The sequence below is a fragment of the Tachypleus tridentatus genome, chromosome 10, assembly GCF_004210375.1.
Source record: "Tachypleus tridentatus isolate NWPU-2018 chromosome 10, ASM421037v1, whole genome shotgun sequence".
NCBI classification, from domain to species: Eukaryota; Metazoa; Arthropoda; class Merostomata; order Xiphosura; family Limulidae; genus Tachypleus; species Tachypleus tridentatus.
In genome coordinates this window covers 111720914-111747250 of record NC_134834.1, presented here as the reverse complement: position 1 = coordinate 111747250, position 26337 = coordinate 111720914, and the positions used below count along the sequence as shown (strand labels likewise).

Here is a 26337-nt window from a genome sequence, read left to right as displayed (position 1 = left end):
GTGGTTGGCCCGAGAAAATTTCACCAGCGTTAAGCAGGAGGATTCGACGGATTGTCCGGCAAGACACCATCTGGTCGTCGAACTAGATTAAGATCATTACAGACGCAGAATGCAGCTCAAGAATAATAGGACGGCATCTACGAGAAAAAGGCTTTAAAAACCGTAAACGTCTTCAAAGGTCACGCCTCCTTCCACACCACGAAACTTTGCTGAGAAGCACCAAACATGGGATGTAGAAAAATGGACGAAGGTTTTATTTTCTGACGAGAAAAAAAATTAACCTGGATGGTCCAGATGGCTTCCAACGTTACTGGCACGATAAGGATATCCCACCGGAGACATTTTCTACGCGACATAGTGGGGAGGTTCCATCATGATCTGGGGTGCTTTCTCCTTCCATGGAACAATGGAGCTTCAGGTTATACAGGGGCGTCAAACAGCAGCTGGCTACATTGGCATGTTGGAGAGAGCATTCTTATTGACAGAAGGCCCTCTCTTTTGTGGAAATGACTGGATCTTTTAGCAGGACAATGCTGCAATCCACAATGCCCACAGGACTTTTTCGTGGTGAATAACGTGATTCTTTTGGACTATCCAGCGTGTTTGCCCGAACTGAACCCCATTAAAAATGTTTGGGGTTTGATGGTAAGGGAAGTATAAATGGACGTCAATTCCAAACAGTGCACGATCTTCGTGAAGCAATCTTCATCACTTGGAATAACATTCCAGCTAGCCTTCTGCAAACTCTTATATCGACTGTGTCAAAGCGAATGTTTGAAGTTATTAGCAATGACGGTCGTGCGAATTACTACTGAGACCTCTTGTTGGGCATTTTCTACCCTGTTTAGAACTTCTTTTTGATATGATCTTAAACTTTTGACCAGCTAGTATTTAGGCTAATTTCATAGTGTTCACATTTTGCCTATTAAATATTAAAAAAGTTTATTTTTATTTTCCCTTTTCTTATTTTCATCTTTCTAAGCTCTACTCAAATAAATTGTTGAGTCTAACAATGCAAAATGCATATTTCTTCTTTGTGTGTGTGTGTGTGTGTGTGTGTGTGTGTGTGTGTGTGTGTGAGATTTGGTATTGCAACTTTGAGAAATTCATGTTGAAAAATTAGTTATTTCCAAATAAATAAGGCAAAAAAAAACCTGTAAAAGTCTATATTTTCTGGCTAATATTTTAGCTTATTTTTCTTAAAAATAGTCTGGTAAGCTTTAAAATATATGTTTGATAAATTCAATTGTGATACAAAAATTGTTTTAAAGTTGTTGTAAAAATGTATAAAATTCTTCCTTAATATTACTTTTATCACTGATTATTACTATTAATTAATAAGATTAATTTTGTTTGTAAAAAGGTAAAGTTCTTTTTAAAACTGTAATATTTTTAAATAAGATTTTATGTGCAGTTGTAGTTATATTTGAACATTTTTCTTCAAACTGTGTGTATTCATGATAGAAGAGGAAATTGATAACATCCTGATTATTCTGTATAAAATGTTTTTATTTGTTTGTTAAAATGTTTTTTTTATAACCATTGCAGCTGCAGGCCTAGGTAACACACTTTCCGATATAGCAGGCATTGGGTAAGCTTGTAATATATTTGTAGCTTTATAAGTAACTGTAGTCAAAATGAATTTCTCTGAATTATTGTATACAGAACTATAATGTTCTTTTTCACCAAGGTTTTCCTGTTATGGTTACTGAATTCATTCTAATTGTGTCATTTCTTCATGAAAACAGTATATACATATGCACATGCACACAGAATAGGCTATCAAAAGTATAAGTACTACAAGTAAATACCAATTCCTAGTTATTAAAACTGAGCATATTTTCATATGTAATAAAAAAGGGAGATTTAGAAGTCATTAAGAATGAGTTAGGCCTAAGAGTAGTACCGTAGTTCATTAAATATAACATGTTCTTATAGCTTCTACATATAGAAATGAAAACTTATTTTGAGTTTAGTCTAATTTTGACTGTGTTCCTATTGTTCACAGTGCTGTGTTCTATTAAAAACTGTTGAATGTCATGTTTTTTAATACAGACAGATGGACAGACAACCATCTGTTACCACTATTATCTCAATGTAGCTTGTTTGGATTGAAGACAAACATACTGAAGAATGACAGAGGTGTTCCAGAATAGAAGAATCAAATTCTTCCTAATGAAAACTGTTATAAATTTGTCTTGTTTGAAAAATGACTAGTTCTCATTACATTTTCAATGAAACCTGTATATTCATGGTTCCCAGAGACCTACAAAAGTGGGAAACGTCTTTTCTGGAAATCATTAGAAACATTCATTACACAGAGTAGAACAAGGAAACCTGTAGGAGGTTCATGTGATATAGTGCTGCTTTTAAAATGCAGGTGGCAAAAAAGTTAACATTAGTAAACAAATGTAATACAGGTTAATTCTGGTACATATACCATGTCAGTGTGGCTATTGGTCTGTCTACATCAGTATCTTTCTTTATCATTAATTATTAAGGAATAAGAAAGCTGTTCTAATTGATTACTAAACTATTAACTAGGTTCTTGTATAAATTGGGTGTAATGATTATTGGCAAGGCTTCATTTTGTATTCCTTACGATTGTGGAGGGTGATTTTGCTACAGACTAAAACTTATATTCTGCAGCAAGTTAATATCGAGAGACAGGCTATTTCTTATATGGTACTTCCCCACAATAGCTTTTCTTAAGATGTGCTATTCTCTATATGCAGAATTTTCATCTACCATTAGCTTTGATGCTCCAACCTACCCTCACATGATTACACATGGTATAGCTGTGCTGTAACATGCAAATAAACATGTGACACATTCTTCTAACACAGCTGACTCCATCTAGGTGTAGTAACATTATCATCACTTCATCATTTGGCATTCTAGTGTACAGTTGTATTTTTTTCTTTCATATCCATTATCTCATAAAGACAACAAACTACACACGTTGTTCCCTTGCTCCGCAGGCTTTTTGGTGGTTATGTTCCAAGTTTGATACTTTTCTTCTGGATGCATTTGCAACTCATCCTAGTTTGAAGCTTCCAGTTCCACACCCTTTGGCTGTAAAAACAACTCATCCCAGTTTGACACTTCCAGTTTGTGGGTCTCCAGTTCCACATCCTTTGGCTGTAAAAACAACTCACCCCAGTTTGACACTTCCAGTTTGTGGGTCTCCAGTTCCACATCCTTTGGCTGTAAAAACAACTCATCCCAGTTTGAAGCTTCCAGTTTGTGGGTCTCCAGTTCCACATCCTTTGGCTGTAAAAACAACTCACCCCAGTTTGACACTTCCAGTTTGTGGGTCTCCAGTTCCACATCCTTTGGCTGTAAAAGCAACTCATCCCAGTTTGAAGCTTCCAGTTTGTGGGTCTCCAGTTCCACATCCTTTGGCTGTAAAAACAACTCACCCCAGTTTGACACTTCCAGTTTGTGGGTCTCCAGTTCCACATCCTTTGGCTGTAAAAACAACTCACCCCAGTTTGACACTTCCAGTTTGTGGGTCTCCAGTTCCACATCCTTTGGCTGTAAAAACAACTCACCCCAGTTTGACACTTCCAGTTTGTGGGTCTCCAGTTCCACATCCTTTGGCTGTAAAAGCAACTCATCCCAGTTTGACACTTCCAGTTTGTGGGTCTTCAGTTCCACATCCTTTTGCTGTGAAAGCAACTCATCCCAGTTTGAAGCTTCCAGTTTGTGGGTCTTCAGTTCCACATCCTTTGGCTGTAAAAGCCAACTTTTATGCCTATCCTTCTGTTCATCTTTTTCCTTCTCTCCCTGATCCAAACCACTGTGTACCAGGTCCTTTTTGTACCCCATTCTGACCTGCTCAGATGAAGTTTCTGATCTGGATCATCCTGCAGCCATCTTCTTTATTATCTCTTCTTGTGCTGTTCCCTTCTCCAACAACCTTAATCGTCTGTATGTTATCCTGTTGTGGCAACACACTAGCTTTACTTATGATGTTTGTCTGGTTCCTTGCAAAGCGATCTGAATTTTCTTTATGAGTAACCTCCATTCTGTCCATTCTTCCTTCTTAAATTTTATCACAAGAAAATGGCAAAATTTCCACCATTGGTCTCTGCATCATAGTTTATTGCCCTCCCAATGTACTGTTCCCCAATTTTCAGAATGTTTTACCTGGCTATTTAATAATGGTTTGTCATTATTCACCATTGTAAGTTACATTATGGCTTTATCCAATACTTTTCATTTTTTAAAGTTTCTGCTGCTATTTTACTCTTCTATCTTGTTTTGTGCCTTTTGCCTCTTTTATTCACTCCTTTCAACATCTCTTCCTGATTGAAACTCAGTCTGGTTCTCCATTTGAATCTTGAACCACTTTTCCTTAAAGATCTTTTTTTTTACTCCTTTTTGCATGTGAGCCTTATCCATCAGATATCTTCACTCTCAGCTTCTCCCTTGTCTTTATATTATCCATTATCTGGATTGTAGTTTTTCCCAAAGATGCTTACTGCATGTGGAGGGTACATCATCTTCACCCTTATTTCTCTTCTGACCATTTCTCACTTGTATTCCCACTCCAATTCAAATTGTGTTTGTTAAATATGTGCTCTACATTGTTATATCGACCACACTGTTTCTTTTTGTGGTTTCTGTTTCAAACCTCTTTATCCTAAGAAATTCCTCTTCTACCCAATAGCTCTCTCCAGTGACCCTTATATGCTGGATGTAGCATCTTACTTGACTGGCTTGTGCATACTAATCTAAGGATTTTCAATTCATTTTCCAGGTCTCTTCAAACCAAGTCCACCAACTTCCTCTCTCCCTTATTTTTATAGACCATTACTTACATCATTTGGCCATCTCCTCTTCCTCTGGCTATTAATTTCTGTTTTGAAGCAATTCTCAACATTTGACTATGAATGGGTAGTTTTTTATTTCCTACCATTAGAGTGATCCTTTTCTCATTTCTGAATTGTACTTTATGGCTTTTATCAGTCTTTAACTCTCACTGTCAAAGGGGTGTTCTACAAGGCCACTTGAGATTCCATTGTGGTGTCTTGCTCTTTTAAGCTGTGACCAAACCAGGTTGTACTTACTTATGAACTATCGAAAGTAAATGATGTAAGTATTGTGTCCCTCCCTTCTAATAAGAACTTTATGGTTAACCACTGCACTGTTTTCCATTGTTTCATTCCACTAAATTCTTGACAGTGTCTGCCCCATCTACCACTGGTACATGGGAGTCCTCATTTACCAGTTCCTAACTCCTGAAATGGAGGACCATGGAGACTTTCTCCTCAGTTGATCTAAACATCCACCCACATGTTTGCCATGGGTGGTTACCTCTGAAGGGGAGGAGAGAATCCTGGTGGTTGAGGGGTCCAACCCTAACACTACTTTTGCATTGAATTTCTGTAGATGAGTAGCCTTGGGGTAGACCCCCTAGGGTCAGTTGGCTGGTTTACTTGGGTAGGGTCAACCAAGTATCAGCATTGGATGTTCTCCACAGGTGTTGTGAACATTGTATCTGATGCTGGTGTTTGAGTATAGTGTTCATGAAATCCTGGCATTTGCTGCAGTGCCCTTGTTTGACATTGTAATTCGTTCCTCAAAGGGCTCCATGGTGGGTGTGGTCAGTGGGCACCAAAAATTCTTTTTCTTTGCATGAATCCTCCAAATAAAAACTTAAATAAAATAGTGAAGGATTAGTTCATAGGTAAATGACCACATCTTGAAGATTCTGAGCAACAATCTTCAACATCTGTAATATCTGTACCTAATTTTCTTGTACTACATTCGCCTTCAAACAAACCTTTAGGGCAAACATCTCCCTTTTTCATGCAGAAGGGACTAGAAGGACTTGCTGGCTTTCCAAAGTCAGTAAAGAAGCTTCGATCTGGTGACATTGGTGGACATCTCAACACAGTGAACTCCTCTTGCATTCAGAGGCAATTGGAGATATAGCCTTTGAGGTTCTGCCCTATGCTACTTTGAATTTGTCATGAGGAGATATTGTTGAGAAGGGCCTGAAGAACATTTCCAAGTCAGAGACTCTTGCAGGTTTCTCCACACAAGGAACTTCTGCAGTGAGGCATATCTCCACTCGCAAAGTTGGAATTATGATGCTAACCAATGTCCTTATTTTAACATTTACATCACTGCATCTACCTGCCATCATCAAGGCAAGTTATTTTTATTGCAAGGTACAACCATGCATTTCAAACCCTCTCAGATGTTTCCAGTGTCAGCAGTTCGGTCACTCAAAAACATTGTTGTGGTTCCTTGATGTGTGCTCCTTGCAGTGGTAAGGACCATGATGCCTATGATTGTGAAACTTCCTCATTGTGTCCATTGCAATGGCTCTCACCCATCCTAATTTCATTCTTGCCCTAAATGGTTGGAAGAAAAAAGAGGTGCAGCATTTGAAAATGATTCAAAACATTACTTACCCTGAGGCTCGAAAGTTGCTGTCCACCACTTCATCTCATAAATATACTGCTGCACTTCATTCCACTACTACAGTAGGAGTGCATATGGATCTCTCTGTGTTTCTGAAAGAATCATTCTCAAACCACATGAAAGGTCACCTACATGCTTAAAAAAGTTGATGAATCGACATCAACACCCATCTCTGTCCCTAACATTCATTCCACTAAACCCCAAGGTTTACTACCTTTGGTTCTGGGTATGGGCATTTCCTCGGGTACATCTTCTCCCACCCAAGATGCAAAACAATCGTTCATTCACATCCTCAGTTCCTGGAATCTTCTTCCAATGACAAAGACCTCCATTGAAGTTGACATACCTTCCTCAAATAAAGAAAAAAAGACATGGTCAAAAACAGAAGGACTCTCCACCCAATTTGCCTACACATCAATAAAAAATGACCACTTTGATGCAATGGAACTGTTGAGGTTTATATTCTAATCAGGATAACATCAAAGCACTGATTGCTTCCTACCATCCTGTGTGTTTTTCCTTACAGGAAACATTTCTGAAACCTCCCAATACAGTCATCTTTCGGCAGTTTTCTTTGTACAGAAATGACAGGTTCTATAATAAACCAGTGCATGTAGGGGTGGCACTGGTGGCTGGTCAGCATGTGCTTATCCTGTGTTTGCCACTTGACACACCCTTGGAGGCTGTAACCATCTATGTTTCCTTGGGTCATACCATCACAGTTTTTTTTCTCTACATGTTGACTGTAGAGACCTATGATCAATCAGCCTTTGATACTCTCATTGAACAGTTGCCATCTCCATTTTTAATCCTCAGGGTTTTTAATGGGCATCATCCCCTCTGGGGAAGTGCTGATATTGATGGGAGGGGTCGCTCTCTGATCACAACCCTTATCTTTTCAATACTGGTTCTTCCACTTATTTTCATACACCTAGTCAGTCCTTTACTGCTATTGATCTCTCAACTTGCTCCCCTTCACTATTCTCCCAGTTTTCATGGAGGGTTGACAATAATCCATGAAGCAGTGATCATTTTCTATGTAATTATGAGAGAGACGCCGTGGTCGATACCACCTGACTTGCTTTCCCTGATTGAAGCTGATTTGAGCAAACTGGCCCTGTTTCACGCTCTCACAGAACTTGATCCTGCCATCGTCTGTAAGCTATCAATAGATAACTGTGTGGCAGCAGTGACTGACTATTATACAGGCGACTGCTCAATGTATTCCTGAAACCTCGCCACATTTTCTATGACATCATCATCCGTGGTGAAATCCTGCCAGCCACATGGCATAGAAGACTCAAAAATGGGTCGGAGATATTTTTCATAGGTATCTCGCACTTTCGACCTCTTTCCAGCAGGATTGTGCACATGCTCAGCAGGTAAGACATCAAAGCCAGAAGGAATCTTGGATTAAGTTCACAACCAGCATATCTTCTACCACCAGTTTCAAAGTCATATGAGACAAGAGTTAAAAGGTCAGTGGGCAATATAATTTTTTCCTCCTCTCAAACTTGCTCTCTGATGGCGAGGAAGTAACTGATATCTGGAGCATTGCCAGTACTCTAGGTGAAAGCTTTTGCTGGGTATCTAGCACTTTTGCTTCATTCTCCATGTTCTTAGCCATCAAGACTTTGGCAGAGCATCACTCTTTCCTTTGAAGCTGATTGTTTCTATGACTATAATAGCCCCTTTACACTAGTGGAACTCAAACTGCTTCTTCATTGGTCGGATCTGATGACATTCACCATGAGATGCTGTGCCATCTATCTTCTGCTTCTCTTGCTATTTTTCTGATTTTTAACTGGATCTGGCAGGAGAATGTTTTTCCTGGTGCCAGGCTATTGTCCTACCTTTCTCTAAGCCTGGGAAGGATCCCAAGATTCCTTCAAACTGCTGTTCAGTTTCTTTGATGAGCTGTCTCTGTAAGACCTTAGAGAGGATGGGTTAATACTCAGATAGTTCAGTTTCTCGAACCAAACATCCTCCTCTTGCCTACCCAGTGTGGGTTCTGACAAAAGTGCTCCACCATGGACCACCTGATTCAATCGGAGTAGCTTTTCTCAAATGACATCTTGTATCAATATTCTTTGATCTTGAGAAGGCTTATGATACTACATGGAGATACAACATTTTGCGAGACTTCCACTTATATGGGTTATTTGGTCATTTGCCCAATTTTATTAAAACTTTTTTAATGGACAGGTGATTCTAAGTTTGTGTGGGTTTGACACTTTCCCATTCTTTTTTATAGGAACTTGGAGTCCTTCACAGCTATGTCTTGAGTGAAACACTTTTCAGTATAAAGATTAATGCCATCACTGAACAACTCCCTCTTACCTTTGCAAACAGGCTGTATGTCAACAACTTTTGCATCTCATGTCAGTTATTGAACATGAGGTATATTTAGCAGCAGCTACAGACTGCCCTCAATCAATTCACTGAAGTGGACCACAGCAAATGGTTTTAACTTCTCTCTCGCTAAAACTAGTTGCATGCACTTTTGCTGCCAAAGGGGTATTCACCCCCTAATCTCAAACTCTGTATTGGTGAAGTTGTGCTACCCGAGGTCACTGAGACAAAGTTCTTGGGGTTATCTTTGACTGTAAGCTGAGCTTTATACCATACATCAAGCAGCTATGAGTCAAATTGACTGAACATCCTCTGCATCCTCTCTTCCACCACTTGGAGAGGGGATCGATGTTCTATGCTAAAGATATATTGTACTCTTATTAGATCAAAACTAGACTATGGGTCACAGGTCTATGCTTCTGGTCCCCATTCATCATCATGGACTTCAGCTCTGCACTGAAGCTTTTTGCACTTTCCAGTTCAGAGCTTGTATACAAAGTATACATGAATTTCTTCTACACCTCTGTTGTTTGCAACTGTTTTTACTGTATGCTTCAAAATGTTGTCACCATTGGTATCTGACTAATTGTAATGATAATGTAGCTGCTGTCACCATTGGTATCTGACTAATTGTAATGATAATGTAGCTGCTGTCACCACAGGTTTAATGTATTACCCACTATTTTATCTGACTAATTGTAATGATAATGTAGCTGCTGTCACCACAGGTTTAATGTATTACCCACTATTTTATCTGACTAATTGTAATGATAATGTAGCTTCTGTCACCACAGGTTTAATGTATTACCCACTATTTTATCTGACTAATTGTAATGATAATGTAGCTTCTGTCACCACAGGTTTAATGTATTACCCACTAATAACCTGACTAATTATAATGATAATGTAGCTGCTGTCACCACAGGTTTAATGTATTACCCACTAATAACCTGACTAATTATAATGATAATGTAGCTGCTGTCACCACAGGTTTAATGTATTACCCACTAATTATCTGACTAATTGTAATGATAATGTAGCTGCTGTCACCACAGGTTTAATGTATTACCCACTATTTTATCTGACTAATTGTAATGATAATGTAGCTGCTGTCACCACAGATTTAATGTATTACCCACTATTTTATCTGACTAATTGTAATGATAATGTAGCTGCTGTCACCACAGGTTTAATGTTTTACCCACTATTTTTCTTTTGTGTCTTTGTATATGAAATAGATTTTTCTTAATTTTGAATATTTATCTCTCGTGAAATTATTTCAATATTTTTATCTCATTCTATACTCAGCTCGGCATGGTATGTTGAAAATTTGGCATCTCGAGTTGGAGTACACATGCCAGAACTGACCCCAGCACAGTTAGAGATGTCATCCACTCAGTGGAGTATCAACATGGTAATTGTCATGTTATGCACAATGACAAAAAATATAAACGTTTTTTTATTTAGAAATGCAAGCACTGTAACTACTTTACTCACAGGACAAGAATATTTCATTTATAAATTGACAAAAAGCAAATTAGTGCAAATGATTAAACACTGTTCTATCTAATTATTTAGAGAAAGTGAATATTTTTTCTAAATAGATGTGAAATTTGTCAAAATGAAATTAATTTAGTTATCTAATTATTGTAAGCTCTCTTTCTCAAATTCAACCACCTTTCTAAGAACTAGTTAATGATTTGATTGTTTAGAAGTAATCTATTTTACTGTTAGTTAACTTTTCATGTTAAATACTTGCTCAAAGTCATACCTCATTGTAGTTGAAGGGTTCAACCCTAACACATACCTTTGGCCTTGATTTCCTCTAGACAGGTGGCCTTACTCTGGCCCTCCAGAATCAGTGCACTGGTCCTGCTGGGCCAGAGTCCAACGAGTACCAGTTTTGGACATTTTCAACAGATATTGCAGACATTGTCTCTGATGCTTGTGTTTGAGTGTTGTGCTCATGAAACCCTGGAATTGCTGCAGTGTCCTTGTTTAGCATTGTAGTAAGTCATCTCACAGAATACCTTGGTGGGTGGGGCCAGTGAGAACTGAATCATATTCCTTTCCTTATGGATCCCACAAATCCTCCAAAAAATACCATAAGAAAAAGCTAATTTGTAAACAACTACGTCTTCAAGACTCCAAATAGCAGTTTCTATCTTCTTTTACACGTGTACTTTATTTTCTCATACTACATTCTTTGTCAAACTTTTAGGGCACATGTCTCCCTTTTTTATTCAGAATGGATTAGAAAGACTTGCTTCTTCTCCAAAGTCAATCAAGAAGCTACATTCTGGGGACATCTTGGTTGAAACATCTAACCCAAAATGCAGTGAACTCCTTTTCAACTTTGAAGATCATAAGGGGTATACCCATTGAGGTTACTCCACATGCTACTGTAAATTCCTCACATGGAGTTATTGTTGAGCAGAATTTGAAGGACATCCCAGAGTCAGAGATCCTCACTGGTTTCTCTATCTAAGGAGTTTCTGTAGTGCAACGTATCTCCACTTGTAAAGAGGGAATTATGATGCCTACTAGTGTTCTTATTTTGACGTTTACATTGCCATATCCAACAGCTTCTGTGAATATGTTATCCAAACTGCAACATATGGTCATATATTCTCAACCCTAAGTGTCAGCAGTTCAGTCATTCAAAAATGTCTTGTTGTGGTTCTGTGATGTGCTTGTTCTGGAGGAAAAGATCACACTGCCTACAAGTGCATACTGAACTTTCACTGTGTTAATCGTACTAGTTCACACCCTTCTTGGTATTGATTTTGCTCTGAGTGCGTGCAGGAGAATGGTGTACAGTAATTAAAGAGAGTTAACAACATTTCTTATCCAGAGATGTGAAAGTTTTTGTCGAACTTGTGAGGTACAGAAATCACTGTCTGCACACCCCCTGTAGTAGTAGAACATACTGCAGACAGTGCTCTCTGTACCTGACAATTCAGCCTCTTCTCCTGTCTATAGAACATACTGCAGACAGTGCTCTCTGTACCTGACAAATCAGCCTCTTCTCCTGTCTCTCTCCCCTTCTTTCTTTCCAGTGACAACCCATGTCCATTTCCTTTGGTGTCAGTTTCTGGTGTTTGCTTTGGTCCATTTTCTTTGGTTTCAAGATGCAGGACAATTATTTGTTCATGTTCTTAGTCATAGGAACCTATGTATACTGACAGAAACTTGCCTACTCATTTCAGGGCAGGATTCATGGAGGTCTAGAGACCTTCTACTAGTAAAGTAAAATGGTGTCGTCATAAACCAAAGGGTTTTCCACCCAAAACTTCTCCCTATAGGTAAATATTGTCAATTTGGTAAAGTAGAACTGTCGAAGTTTTCTTTCTAATCAAGATGTTATTAAAGCCTTTGTTGACTCCTATCTTTACATTTCTCTCTCCTTAGAGAAAACTTTCCTAAAACCTGTTGATGCTGTCACCTTTTGGCAGTTTTCTTTATATTGGAATTATAGGTTATGTAACAGACAAATTTATGATGAGGTAGTATTGCTGGTCAATCAGCATGTGCTCAACTTGTTTATACCACTCAATATGCTTTTGGAAGCCACATCTAGGTATTTCTCCTTCGGTTGTACCATCACTATTTGTTCTCTTGGAGTGATTTATGATCAGTTAGATCTTGATGCTGTCATTGAACAATAACTCACTTCCTTTTAAATCCTGGGAGACTTTATTGGACACAGTTCCTTCTGCAGTGGCACTGATACTTACTGATGGAAGGGGCCATTCCATAAACCAAGTACTCTTAAATTACAATGTTTCTCTTTTTAATACTGGTTCTTTTATTTATTTTCAGTCAGTCTTTTACCACCATTGATCTTTATTTGCTCCCCCTTCACAATCTCTTATTTTTCTTTGAGGGTTCACAGTGATCATTTTCTGTCATTTTGAGGGAGATTGGCTGTGGTTGATGTCATCTGACCCGAGTGCCACTGTGGAAGTCAGAACTGGCTGACTGGCTGTCTTTCACCTCTTTTCTGCAACTTAATTCTGCTGTTGTAAATCTAATATTTATTAATGATCATGTAGCAACAGTAACTGATTGCATTGTGCAAGCAGCTGTTTGTTCTATACATATAATCTTGACACATTTCCCATGGTAGCCTCATCCATGGTGGTCTCCAGCCAACCAGCAGGCATGGAAGGCTCAGAAATGGGCCTGGGTTACCTTTCCTAGATATCCCACTATTTTAAACTGCATTTCTTTCTAGAGGCCTGTGCCCATGCATGGCTGGTCAAATGTTGGGGCCAAATGTAATCTAGGATTAAGTTTACAGCTAGCATCTCTTCTATCACCAGTTCTAAAGTAATCTAGGACAAGATGCAGAAGGTTAGTGGGAGGTATTCTTCCCATCTTGCTCTCCAATGCCCAGAAAGTTGCTGATGTATAAAGCATCACCAGTACTCTTGGCAACAACAAGTTTACAGCTAGCATCTCTTCTATCACCAGTTCTAAAGTAATCTAGGACAAGATGCAGAAGGTTAGTGGGAGGTATTCTTCCCATCTTGCTCTCCAATGCCCAGAAAGTTGCTGATGTATAAAGCATCACCAGTACTCTTGGCAACAACAAGTTTACAGCTAGCATCTCTTCTATCACCAGTTCTAAAGTAATCTAGGACAAGATGCAGAAGGTTAGTGGGAGGTATTCTTCCCATCTTGCTCTCCAATGCCCAGAAAGTTGCTGATGTATAAAGCATCACCAGTACTCTTGGCAACAACAAGTTTACAGCTAGCATCTCTTCTATCACCAGTTCTAAAGTAATCTAGGACAAGATGCAGAAGGTTAGTGGGAGGTATTCTTCCCATCTTGCTCTCCAATGCCCAGAAAGTTGCTGATGTATAAAGCATCACCAGTACTCTTGGCAACAACAAGTTTACAGCTAGCATCTCTTCTATCACCAGTTCTAAAGTAATCTAGGACAAGATGCAGAAGGTTAGTGGGAGGTATTCTTCCCATCTTGCTCTCAATGCCCAGAAAGTTGCTGATGTATAAAGCATCACCAGTACTCTTGGCAACAACAAGTTTACAGCTAGCATCTCTTCTATCACCAGTTCTAAAGTAATCTAGGACAAGATGCAGAAGGTTAGTGGGAGGTATTCTTCCCATCTTGCTCTCCAATGCCCAGAAAGTTGCTGATGTATAAAGCATCACCAGTACTCTTGGCAACAACAAGTTTACAGCTAGCATCTCTTCTATCACCAGTTCTAAAGTAATCTAGGACAAGATGCAGAAGGTTAGTGGGAGGTATTCTTCCCATCTTGCTCTCCAATGCCCAGAAAGTTGCTGATGTATAAAGCATCACCAGTACTCTTGGCAACAACAAGTTTACAGCTAGCATCTCTTCTATCACCAGTTCTAAAGTAATCTAGGACAAGATGCAGAAGGTTAGTGGGAGGTATTCTTCCCATCTTGCTCTCCAATGCCCAGAAAGTTGCTGATGTATAAAGCATCACCAGTACTCTTGGCAACAACAAGTTTACAGCTAGCATCTCTTCTATCACCAGTTCTAAAGTAATCTAGGACAAGATGCAGAAGGTTAGTGGGAGGTATTCTTCCCATCTTGCTCTCCAATGCCCAGAAAGTTGCTGATGTATAAAGCATCACCAGTACTCTTGGCAACAACAAGTTTACAGCTAGCATCTCTTCTATCACCAGTTCTAAAGTAATCTAGGACAAGATGCAGAAGGTTAGTGGGAGGTATTCTTCCCATCTTGCTCTCCAATGCCCAGAAAGTTGCTGATGTATAAAGCATCACCAGTACTCTTGGCAACAACTTTGCTTATCTTTCCAGCACTTCTGTCTCTTCCTGTGCTTTCTTTGCCATCAAGTCTTGGGCAGAATGATCGCTTCTTTCCTTTCATGCCGGTCATCTCTACAACTATGATTGCCCCTTTATACTGGTTGAACTCAAACTCACTATTCATCTGTCTAGCAATACCTGATGTTATTCACTATAAAATTCTGTGCCAAATATCTGTCCTATTCTATTGGTTATTTTTAACCAGATCTTGCAGGAGAATGTTTTATCAGGCAATTGTTCTCCCTTTCTCTAAGCCTGGGAAAAGATTCCTGATTGTTCCCTAATTGCTTTGTCTCTGTAAGGTCTTGGAGATAATAGTTAATGCTTGTCTTGTTTGGGTCTTTGAATCAAACCTCTTTTCCTACTGTGTGAGTTCTGTTGGCAGTGCTTCAACATGGACCACCTAATTCAACTCAACCTCAGTCTGGAAAGCGTACCTCAAGAGAGAACATCTTGTTTCCATGTTCTTTGACATTGAGAAGGTTTATGACACTACGTGGAGGTTCAGAAATTTGCATGACCTACACATGGATGGGTAAATTACCATGCAACCCATACATGTGTAGAAGAAAAGGTGATTCTTAGTTCACATTGGCTCAAAACATTCTTGTTCTTTTCCATAGGAACTTGGAGTCCCCAAGGGGGTTGTGTCTTGAGTATCACACTTTTCAGTGTGAAGATTCATGTTGTTACTGCACACCTTTTTCCTACTGTTATAAATGGGTTCTATGTTGATGACTTCTGCTTCTCATGTTGTTTGCTGAACATGAGGTTTATTGTTTGGCAGCTTAAGACTGCCCTCAGTTACTTGTTGAAGTGGACCATAGCAAACACATTTACCTTTTCTGTTTTTAAAACTGTTTGCGTTTGTTTTGCCACCAACTGGATCTACACCCCAAGCTTCATTTCAGTGATACCTCCTTGGTGTGGATTCCTGTACGTGGTGAGGGGACCTCCCAGGGAAGGTCCTGTTCTTTCAGTTTACCTCCTCTGGGATCTAAACATCCACCCACGTGTTTGCCGTGCATGGCAACCTGTGAAGAGGAAGAGAAGATCCTGGTGGTTGAGGGTGTCCAACCCTAACACACCACTTTGGCCTTGAATTCCTGTAGACAAGTGGCCTTGGGTTGGTCCCCTTTGGGTCAATTGGCTGGATCACTCGGGCTAGAGTCAAACAAGTACCAGAGTTGGATGTTCTTAACAGGTGTTGTGGACATTATATCTATGCTGATATTTGGGAACAGTGCTCACGGAACCCTGGCATTGCTGCGGTGTTTTTGTTTGACATTGCAGTGCATCCCCTCGTAGGGCTCCATGGTGGGTGGGGTCAATGGGCACAAAAATTTCCCTTTCTTTATTATGGATACTAAAATTAAAAATCTAAATAAAATAGTGAAAAACACTCTATAGGTAAATGACAATGTCTTGAAGATTCTGAGCAACAATCCTCATCATCTGTACCACCTGTTGTACCTCATTCTGCAGTGAGACGTATCTCCACTCTCAAAGATGGAATTATGGTGCCGAGCAATGTCCTCATTCTGATATTTACATCACCACGTCCACCTGCCACCATCAAGGCAAGTTGTCTTAATTGCAGAATATGGCCATATCGTTCTGAATCCTCTCTGATGTTTTCAGTGTCAACAGTTTGATCACTCGAAGATGTCATGTCATGGTTCCTTGACGTCTGCTCGTTGCAGTGGCAAGGACCACAATGCCTATGAGTGGGAAATGGACCCTCATTATGTCCATTGCAAAAGCTCTCACCCATCCTACTTTTGTTCTTGCCCTAAATGGTTGGAAGAAAAAGAGGTGCAGCATTTGAAAACAATTCATAACATTACCTATCCTGAGGCTTGAAAATTGTTGTCCACCACCTCATTTCGGACATGCTGCTGCACTTCATTCCACAACTAATGTGAAAGTGCAGTAAATGGAAAGTCTGTTGACTTTCATGGTTAAAATAGTTGATGAATCAACTTTGACACCTATCTCTGTCCCTTATAATCATTCCACCAAACCTTAAGATCTAGGAAACATTTCTGAAACTTGCAGATACAGTCACTTTTCAGCAGTTTCCTTTATACAGAAATGACAGGCTGTGTGATGGACGAGTGCATGGAGGGGTAGCACTGTTGGTTGATCAGCATGTGCCCACCCTGTCTTTGCTGCTCGACACTCCCTTGGAGGTCGTAGCCATCCATGTTTTCTTGAGTCATATCATCACTGTTTGTTTTCTCTACCCGTTGCCTGGAGAGACATGATCAATCAGACCTTGATGCTGTCATTGAACAGTTGCTGCCTCCCTTTTTCATCCTCTGGGACTTTAATGGACATCATCCCTTCTGGGGAAGTGCTGGTATTGATGGGAGGGGTGCTCTGTAGAGCGTATGTTCTTTGATTACAATCTTTCTCTTTTGAATACTGGATTTTCTATTTATTTCCATGCACCTAGTTAGTCCTTTACTACTATTGATCTCTCAATCTGCTCTCCTTCCTTATTTTCCCATTTTTTATGGAGAGTTGACAATAATCCACGTGGCAGTGAATATTTTCCTATAATCTTGAGAGAGAATAGCCGGCTGTGGTCGATGTCACACAACCCGCGTGCCCCAGTGGAAGCTGGATCAGGCAAACTGGCCCTCTTTTACTGCTCTCCCAGAACTTGATCCTGCCATTGTCTGTAAGATATCAATAGATAACTGCGTGGCAGCAGTAACTGAATGTATTATACAAACAGCTGCTCAATGTATTTCTAAAACCTCGACACGTTTTCCACTATATCCTTGCCCATGGTAGAACCCTGCCTGCCACATGGCATGGAAGGCCTGGGATACTTTTGTAGATATCCCACACTCTCGAACTGCATAGCTTTTCAACGGGCCTGTGCACATGCTAGATTGATAAGATGTCAAAGCCAGAAGGAATCTTGGATTGAGTTCACAACCAGCGTATCCTCTACCACCAGTTCCAAAGTCTTTTGGGACAAGATTCGAAAGGTCAGTGGGCAACAGTATCACTTTGTCTCCCTCTTGATCTGGCTCTCTGATGGCCAGGAAGTAACTGATATCTGGAGCATCGCCTGTACTCTAGATGAAAGCTTTTGTCGGGTATCTAGCACTTCTGTTTCTTCTTCTACCTTCTTAGCCATCAAGACCTGGGCAGAGCAATCACCTCTTTCCTTTCGAATTGATTGTCTCTATGACGATAATCGTATCTTTACACTGGTGGAACTCAAACTGGCCCTTCATTGGCCTGACAGTACATCGGTTGGACCTGATATACACTATGAGATGCTGCGCCATCTATCTGCTGCTTCTCTTGCTATCCTTCTGGTTGTTTTTAACCGGATCTGGCAGGAGTATGTTTTTCCTGATGCCTGGCACCAGGCTATTGTCCTGCCTTTCTCCAAGCCTGGGTAGGATTCCAAGATTTCTTCAAACTACCATCCAGTTACTTTCACAAACTGTCTCTGTAGGACATTAGAGAGGATAGTTAATGCTCGTCTTGTTTGGTTCCTCGAAACAACCAACCTCCTCTCGTCCACCCAGTGTGGGTTTTGACGACGTTGCTTCACCATGGACCACCTTTCTCAAATGACAACATCTTGTATCAAGATACTTTGACATTGAGAAGGCTTATGATATAACATGGAGGTATGGTATTTTGCGAGACCTCCGTATATATGGGTTACATAGCCATTTGCCCATTTTTATTAACATTTTTTAATGGACAGAAGATTCCAAGTTTGTGTGGGTTCGACGCTTTCCTGTTCCTTTCTACAGGAACTTGGATTCCCTCGGGACTGTGTTCTGAGTGTCACACTTTTTGGTATAAAAAATTAATGCCATCACTGAACAACTCCCTCTCACTGTTGCTAACAGGCTCTATGTCAACGACTTTCACATCTCATGTCAGTCGTTGAACATGAGGTATATCGAGCAGCAGCTACAGAATGCTCTCAATTGTTTACTGAAGTGGACCACAGCAAATGGCTTTACCTTCTCTCTCTCTAACACCGTTTGCATGCATTTTTGCCACCAATGGGGTATTCACCCTGATCCTAAACTCTGTATTGGTGAAATTACGCTGCCTGTGGTCTCTGAGACTAAGTTCTTGGGGCTTATCTTTGATTGTAAGCAAACCTTATACCTGCAGCTACAGGTCAAATGTGCAAGAGCACTGAACATTCCCAGTGTCCTCTCTATCACCACTTGGGGAGCAGGTCGACATTCTATGCTAAAGATATATCGTGCTCTTATTCGATGGAAACTCAACTATCAATCACTGGTCTATGGCTCTGCCAGACCGTCAGCCTTAAAGATGCTGACCCTATTAATCATCAAGGTCTTCGGCTCTGTATTGGGGCTTTCTGCACTTCCCCAGTTCAGAGCATATACATATAGGCTCTTGAACCTTCTTTGCACCTCCTCCATTTGCAACTGTCTCTACTATATGCTTTGAAACTTTGTTTCTTACTAAAGCATCCCACCTGGGGTTGTATTTTCCTTTCTCGATGGGCCATGTATTTTCAGACCAGATGGGCTGATCTTCCTCCTTTTGGCCTTCGTATCCAGGTGCAGTTAGATTTATTGGATCTGTCCTTGGATAACATTACTGTATCCACTGGTGAGCCCATCACACCATGGCTTCTTACAGTCCCCAATTGTGACCTATCTTTAAGTCATCTGAGAAAAGTAGACACTCCTGATTGGAAATACTGTCTGCTATTTGCTTAACATCTTTTGAACCATCCTTCCATTCCTATTTATATAAATGGTTCGAAATCAAGTGACTGTGTGGGCTCTGTCATGGTTTGTTGTGGTTTGGTGGTAACGTGCAGAATCCCCTCTATAGCTTATGTGTTCACTGCTCAACTGTATGTCATTTCTCTTGCCCTGGATCACATAGAAGCTAAGCAGTACTCAAACTGCTCAATTTATATTTACTTTCTTAGTTCTCCACTGGCCCTGGAATTGCTTCACGTGGTTCACACTCTGTTCTCACCGATATTCAAAACCGACTCGCCCATTCCTCTTTAACATCTACTTCTATCCAGTTTTTCTGGATACCAGGCCACGTTGGTATTCATGGGAATGAGCTCGCAGACACTGCAGCTAATTCTATCTGCTCTGGCACTATTATCGCTGTGCCTGTCCCATACATGGACTATAGTCCTGTATTTAAGGCTCGGCTCTGTGCCATCTGGCAGTTGACATGGAGTGAGCAATGCAAAAACAAGCTTCTCCAAATGAAACCCTATATTGGACTTTGGCCATCTTGTTCCCGTAAGGATCAGAAAGAGGAAGTTGTTCTAACTAGACTACACATTAGTCACAGTTTTTAACTCAGCATTTTATTTTGTCTGGAACTGATGCATCAGTGTGTAGTCTGTGTAACACTCAAATCACAATAAGACACATTTTACTGTCTTGTCATCATTATGATTCACAATGATGACACCATTTTAAGCATGTTTTGTACCAAGGTTTGTCCATAACATTAGACAGTGTTACTGGTGATGATGACACTGTCCACCTTGGTAGTGTTTTTAGTTTTTGAAGGCCATTAATCTTTTTAATGCCACTTAAGTTTTTTAATATATGCTTTACACCTTTTTAATGTGGCTCCATTTTAAAAATAACAGTTCATCTAGTTCAATTTGAAATTAGAAACTGACTGTAACATTAAGTAACTGGAAACCAGGACTGGAAAGGCCAACTTCAGGTGACTGACGGTGGTTTTCGTACTTACCTGTTAGTCTTTCTAGCGAGTTATGATAATTACAATTACGCTACAGAAAGTCCTTTACAACTTGAATTACTGTAGATTTTCTCTTAACATTGTAGACTAGATGTAAACATTAGTTTTATGCTATTTATTTATTTTTAACTTTGTTTTGTTTTACCTTAATTTCCTTTTATGAAGTTTTACTGAATTTACTTTTACCTTTTTGCTGGACATTTGGCACAGATAGCTTAGGTGCTTTGTGCCATAAAACACTAAATCAACCAACCAACCAACCAATTGTACACTATTTCTTTTTGCTTTGGATTACATAGAAGCTAAGCAGAACTCAAATTGCACTATTTATACTGACTTGCTGCTGTTTAAACTACCCATTAGTCATCCTGGCAAGTTATAATTAAAATTTTGCTACAAATCTATGCAGTACACCAATTGTACTATTTATACTGACTTGCTTAGCTCTCTACTTCACCTTACTTCTCACCCTGTTCTCATTGATATTTAAAACTGGCTGGCCAATTTTTCTTTACCATCCAGTTGCCAGTCTACATGGCATGAGCAATGTGATAAGTTTTTCTTTACCATCCAGTTGCCAGTCTACATGGCATGAGCAATGTGATAAGTTTTTCTTTATCATCCAGTTGCCAGTCTACATGGCATGAGCAATGTGATAAGTTTTTCTTTATCATCCAGTTGCCAGTCTACATGGCATGAGCAATGTGATAAGTTTTTCTTTATCATCCAGTTGCCAGTCTACATGGCATGAGCAATGTGATAAGTTTTTCTTTACCATCCAGTTGCCAGTCTACATGGCATGAGCAATGTGATAAGTTTTTCTTTATCATCCAGTTGCCAGTCTACATGGCATGAGCAATGTGATAAGTTTTTCTTTATCATCCAGTTGCCAGTCTACATGGCATGAGCAATGTGATAAGTTTTTCTTTATCATCCAGTTGCCAGTCTACATGGCATGAGCAATGTGATAAGTTTTTCTTTATCATCCAGTTGCCAGTCTACATGGCATGAGCAATGTGATAAGTTTTTCTTTACCATCCAGTTGCCAGTCTACATGGCATGAGCAATGTGATAAGTTTTTCTTTACCATCCAGTTGCCAGTCTACATGGCATGAGCAATGTGATAAGTTTTTCTTTACCATCCAGTTGCCAGTCTACATGGCATGAGCAATGTGATAAGTTTTTCTTTATCATCCAGTTGCCAGTCTACATGGCATGAGCAATGTGATAAGTTTTTCTTTACCATCCAGTTGCCAGTCTACATGGCATGAGCAATGTGATAAGTTTTTCTTTATCATCCAGTTGCCAGTCTACATGGCATGAGCAATGTGATAAGTTTTTCTTTACCATCCAGTTGCCAGTCTACATGGCATGAGCAATGTGATAAGTTTTTCTTTACCATCCAGTTGCCAGTCTACATGGCATGAGCAATGTGATAAGTTTTCTTTATCATCCAGTTGCCAGTCTACATGGCATGAGCAATGTGATAAGTTTTTCTTTACCATCCAGTTGCCAGTCTACATGGCATGAGCAATGTGATAAGTTTTTCTTTACCATCCAGTTGCCAGTCTACATGGCATGAGCAATGTGATAAGTTTTTCTTTATCATCCAGTTGCCAGTCTACATGGCATGAGCAATGTGATAAGTTTTTCCAGATCAAACCTCTGTTAATCTTTGGTTGTTTTTATTCCACAAGGAATAAGTTATCCTAGCTAGGCTATGCATTAGTCACAATAACCCATTGTTTTCTTTTATTAGGGACTGACTCACTAATGTATGGTGTTTGTGATACCAAGTTACAATAGCCAACCTTTTACTGTCAGGCTGTTGTTATGACACTGAGCAACAGCAAGATTTTAAACACATTTTCTTCAGGTTTAGTCCTAATATTGGACAGTGTTATTGGAAGTATTGACACTGTTCAACTGGATTGTCTTTTTTAACTTTTTATGAGCCATTTGCCTTTTTAATTCTGTTTAAATCTTTTATCTGAAATTTTATTGTTTAGTTTTAACTTTATTCATTTTTACATTTAGTAACAATTTATGATTTTTAACAGTTGTTTGCCACAGATAGCCTAGTTGCTTTGCATCAATAAACTCCAAACAAGCAACTAAACTGTCTCAGAAAGAATATTGACATAAGACTACAACTCAGTATCTAAACATTAGTTATTGATGAGTAACTTGTATGTAGCTATTATTATTTCTACAGATGATTAGGCAATTAAAAGCTAATAATGTACAATTTTTGATCACCCAGTTATGTTTTATTTACTAAATAATTTGTCTCTTAATCAAGATGTCTTAAACTTTAATACTTATGTGATGTACGTTCTAGGGTCGAGCTGTCGGTATCACCCTGGGATGTTTTATTTACTAAATAATTTGTCTCTTAATCAAGATGTCTTAAACTTTAATACTTATGTGATGTACGTTCTAGGGTCGAGCTGTCGGTATCACCCTGGGATGTTTATTAAACTTTAATACTTATGTGATGTAATCTCTAGGGTCGAGCTGTCGGTATCACCCTGGGATGTTTATTAAACTTTAATACTTATGTGATGTACGTTCTAGGGTCGAGCTGTCGGTATCACCCAGTTATGTTTTATTTACTAAATAATTTGTCTCTTAATCAAGATGTCTTAAACTTTAATACTTATGTGATGTACGTTCTAGGGTCGAGCTGTCGGTATCACCCTGGGATGTTTATTAAACTTTAATACTTATGTGATGTACGTTCTAGGGTCGAGCTGTCGGTATCACCCTGGGATGTTTATTAAACTTTAATACTTATGTGATGTACGTTCTAGGGTCGAGCTGTCGGTATCACCCTGGGATGTTTATTAAACTTTAATACTTATGTGATGTACGTTCTAGGGTCGAGCTGTCGGTATCACCCTGGGATGTTTTATTTACTAAATAATTTGTCTCTTAATCAAGATGTCTTAAACTTTAATACTTATGTGATGTACGTTCTAGGGTCGAGCTGTCGGTATCACCCTGGGATGTTTTATTTACTAAATAATTTGTCTCTTAATCAAGATGTCTTAAACTTTAATACTTATGTGATGTACGTTCTAGGGTCGAGCTGTCGGTATCACCCTGGGATGTTTTATTTACTAAATAATTTGTCTCTTAATCAAGATGTCTTAAACTTTAATACTTATGTGATGTACGTTCTAGGGTCGAGCTGTCGGTATCACCCTGGGATGTTTTATTTACTAAATAATTTGTCTCTTAATCAAGATGTCTTAAACTTTAATACTTATGTGATGTACGTTCTAGGGTCGAGCTGTCGGTATCACCCTGGGATGTTTTATTTACTAAATAATTTGTCTCTTAATCAAGATGTCTTAAACTTTAATACTTATGTGATGTACGTTCTAGGGTCGAGCTGTCGGTATCACCCTGGGATGTTTATTAGGCATGGTGCCACTTCTTTTTCTTCATGACAGGGGGAAACTAAAGGAAGGACTGGATGATAACAGTGTAGATACCAAAACACCTAACTAAAGATGTATCACCATGTTTAAAACTGTACCATTATGCTCCCATTGGGTCACTGGAATTTTGGAAACCAATAGTTTCATAATTTTTGCACTGTTAGTTATAGTGATTGCCACACGAATATATTTATATTTGTTCAACGTTTTGAATTTATCTGCAGCATAAATCATGTTGCTTACATTTCCACAGGGAGTGACAGAAACCTGACCTTTAGTATCTTACATAGAATTGGATTACCTGAGGTTTGGTCTACACATTCACAGTATTGTATCTATTCTCAGCCTCAAATGTCTTTTTCTTAAATATTTTCTTTTGTCAAGGTTTTTTTTGTATTTTAGCTCCAAGAGTAAATTAAAATTTTAGCACTTGTTTATAAATAACATTTAATGTCTTTTTTTCACATATTTATTTAGAACAGTTTTGAAAACTGAAGAAAATTCAGTTTCAGTTTTGTATTTTTATTGAACTTCTCAAAATGTTAACATCAGGTTGCTAAAAGTAAATCATGAACCAAGTCTTATGATTTTGGTTAATGATTTATTTTCCCTTCCTGATGGGAGGTTAAAGTTTTTATTGGTTTTCTTGTTAGCTTTGCTCAATACTTCAAAGTGTTAGTAGCTGATTAGAGATAAAACATTTCTTACGGGTATGAAATTAAGTAATATGCATTCTAATATTGCTGAGATAATTGCAAGACATGCACTGCAGTTTAGATTTGTAGTTTTGTTTTCAAAACACAGCATTGTCCACAGTGTGAGCATTCCAAGTGTTTCATATTTCTTCTTACTTTGTGTTTTATCACATAATCTAAATATTTAATTTGTTTCTAATTGTGTAAAATGTTGAGTATTAAAATAGATGTAAATCTAATTATTCCTGATTTTAGGAACAAGAATTAGTACTGAAAAAATATTCTATTTGTTTTGGTGAGAGATAGATTATTATGTTTTATGTATTTCTGTTTTCTTGTTCTATTTGTTTTGGTGAGAGATAGATTATTATGTTTTATGTATTTCTGTTTTCTTGTTCCATTTGTTTTGGTGAGAGATAGATTATTATGTTTTATGTATTTCTGTTTTCTTCAATTCCCATCTCCATCAAGCCCAATCTTCTCTCTGGCTCTGTTCAATGGAATTGCCTAATTGGAATGACCTGTCTGCTGCTACACTTTCTGCATGTGAGGTTCTATCACTTTTGTGGATGTAGTCTCCTGTGACTCCTCAGCTGGGCTCATATGCAATCCCTTCAATGGGGATTCCTTGGATATTCCTGTAACCCTTCACTTCTACATTGTGAACAATCTCTGATGGTGCTTGGACAAGACATGTACACTGGTTAGTGTTCAACTTCTTCCTCTGCAGCCAGATTTACATCTGTTCACAGATGCATTCCTTCGGAATTGGAGTGAATGGATTGATCATCAGGATGCTTTGAGTCATTGGTCTGTAGGGGAATATTCTCTTCATATCAGTGTTCTCAAACTCTTTGTTGTCATTAGGCTTTGGGTCACTTTCTTCCTATCTTCATGATTATTCAACAGTGGTGGCACCCATGGTGCTTTCAATCTGGTTCCAGATGGTCGTTCTAATAGGGATTACCTAACAAAGTTGTTTCTTCATCCTTTTATTTATTTGTGGCTTTGTGATTGGTGGGGTATTCTTCATATTGATGCATTGCCACAGCCCTCAATCACCAGTTACCTTTATTTTGGTTCTTTGTTCCCTATCCTTGGGCTTTGCCTATAGATGACTTCAGCTAAATTTGGCTTGAACCAGTTCTTTTATGTTTATCTTCCTATCTGATTCTTTCATTGGATAGTCTCCCTCATTCATACCACTCCATGCAAAGTTTATCTGATTCTTCTTACTGACTGATCAGCCATGGTTTCGTCACCTTCTCCAGTTACAGTTGTTCTCTCTTTCATTATTCTCCAACCTTCCTCCACCACAGTTGCCAGTTCTACATCTAATCTTCATGCCTTTTTTGGTGAGGGGATCCAGTTTCTTGTGTTGGGTGACATTTCACTTAACTCATTCCATTCTTCCTTCATCTCTGGCTGTGTATCAGCAGAAATGGAATGTTTTTTGCACCTGGGCCCTGGCTTGAAGTATTCCAGCTTCTCGTCCTACAGTTGCTGGTATTTCTTATGTGGCTTTTTGAGAAGGGGTTTTCAGTCTCCTCAATGTCAGGTTATTAGGCAGCTCTATCCAATACTTTTCATTTTCTTAGTTGCAGCACAGTCTTTCTTTCCCATTCCCAACTGAGACAGCAGTAAGTTTACTGATTTACAATGCTAAAATTAGAGGTTCAATTCTTCTTGGTGGAAATAGCAGATTGCTCAATGTGGCTTTGTTATTAGAAAAACACACACATTTTGTTTCCCCTGTCCTTGTCATTTTGATTCATTCTTTTCAGTCATATTGGTCTCCTAGGCATCTGGTAC

At 39.0% G+C, this 26337-nt stretch overlaps 1 protein-coding gene across 1 annotated transcript in view; it reads left to right on the top strand.

The window, feature by feature from the left end:
* Positions 1-24408, top strand: part of LOC143230096 (transmembrane protein 65-like) — a 30176-nt gene extending 5768 nt beyond the window's left edge. The window contains exons 4-6 of the mRNA XM_076463140.1: positions 1549-1591; positions 10099-10204; positions 23775-24408. Of these exons, the coding sequence (XP_076319255.1) occupies positions 1549-1591; positions 10099-10204; positions 23775-23900 (275 nt within the window). The 3' untranslated portion in view covers positions 23901-24408. The remainder of the gene's footprint in view (positions 1-1548; positions 1592-10098; positions 10205-23774) is intronic.
* Positions 24409-26337: the final 1929 nt, after the last annotated feature.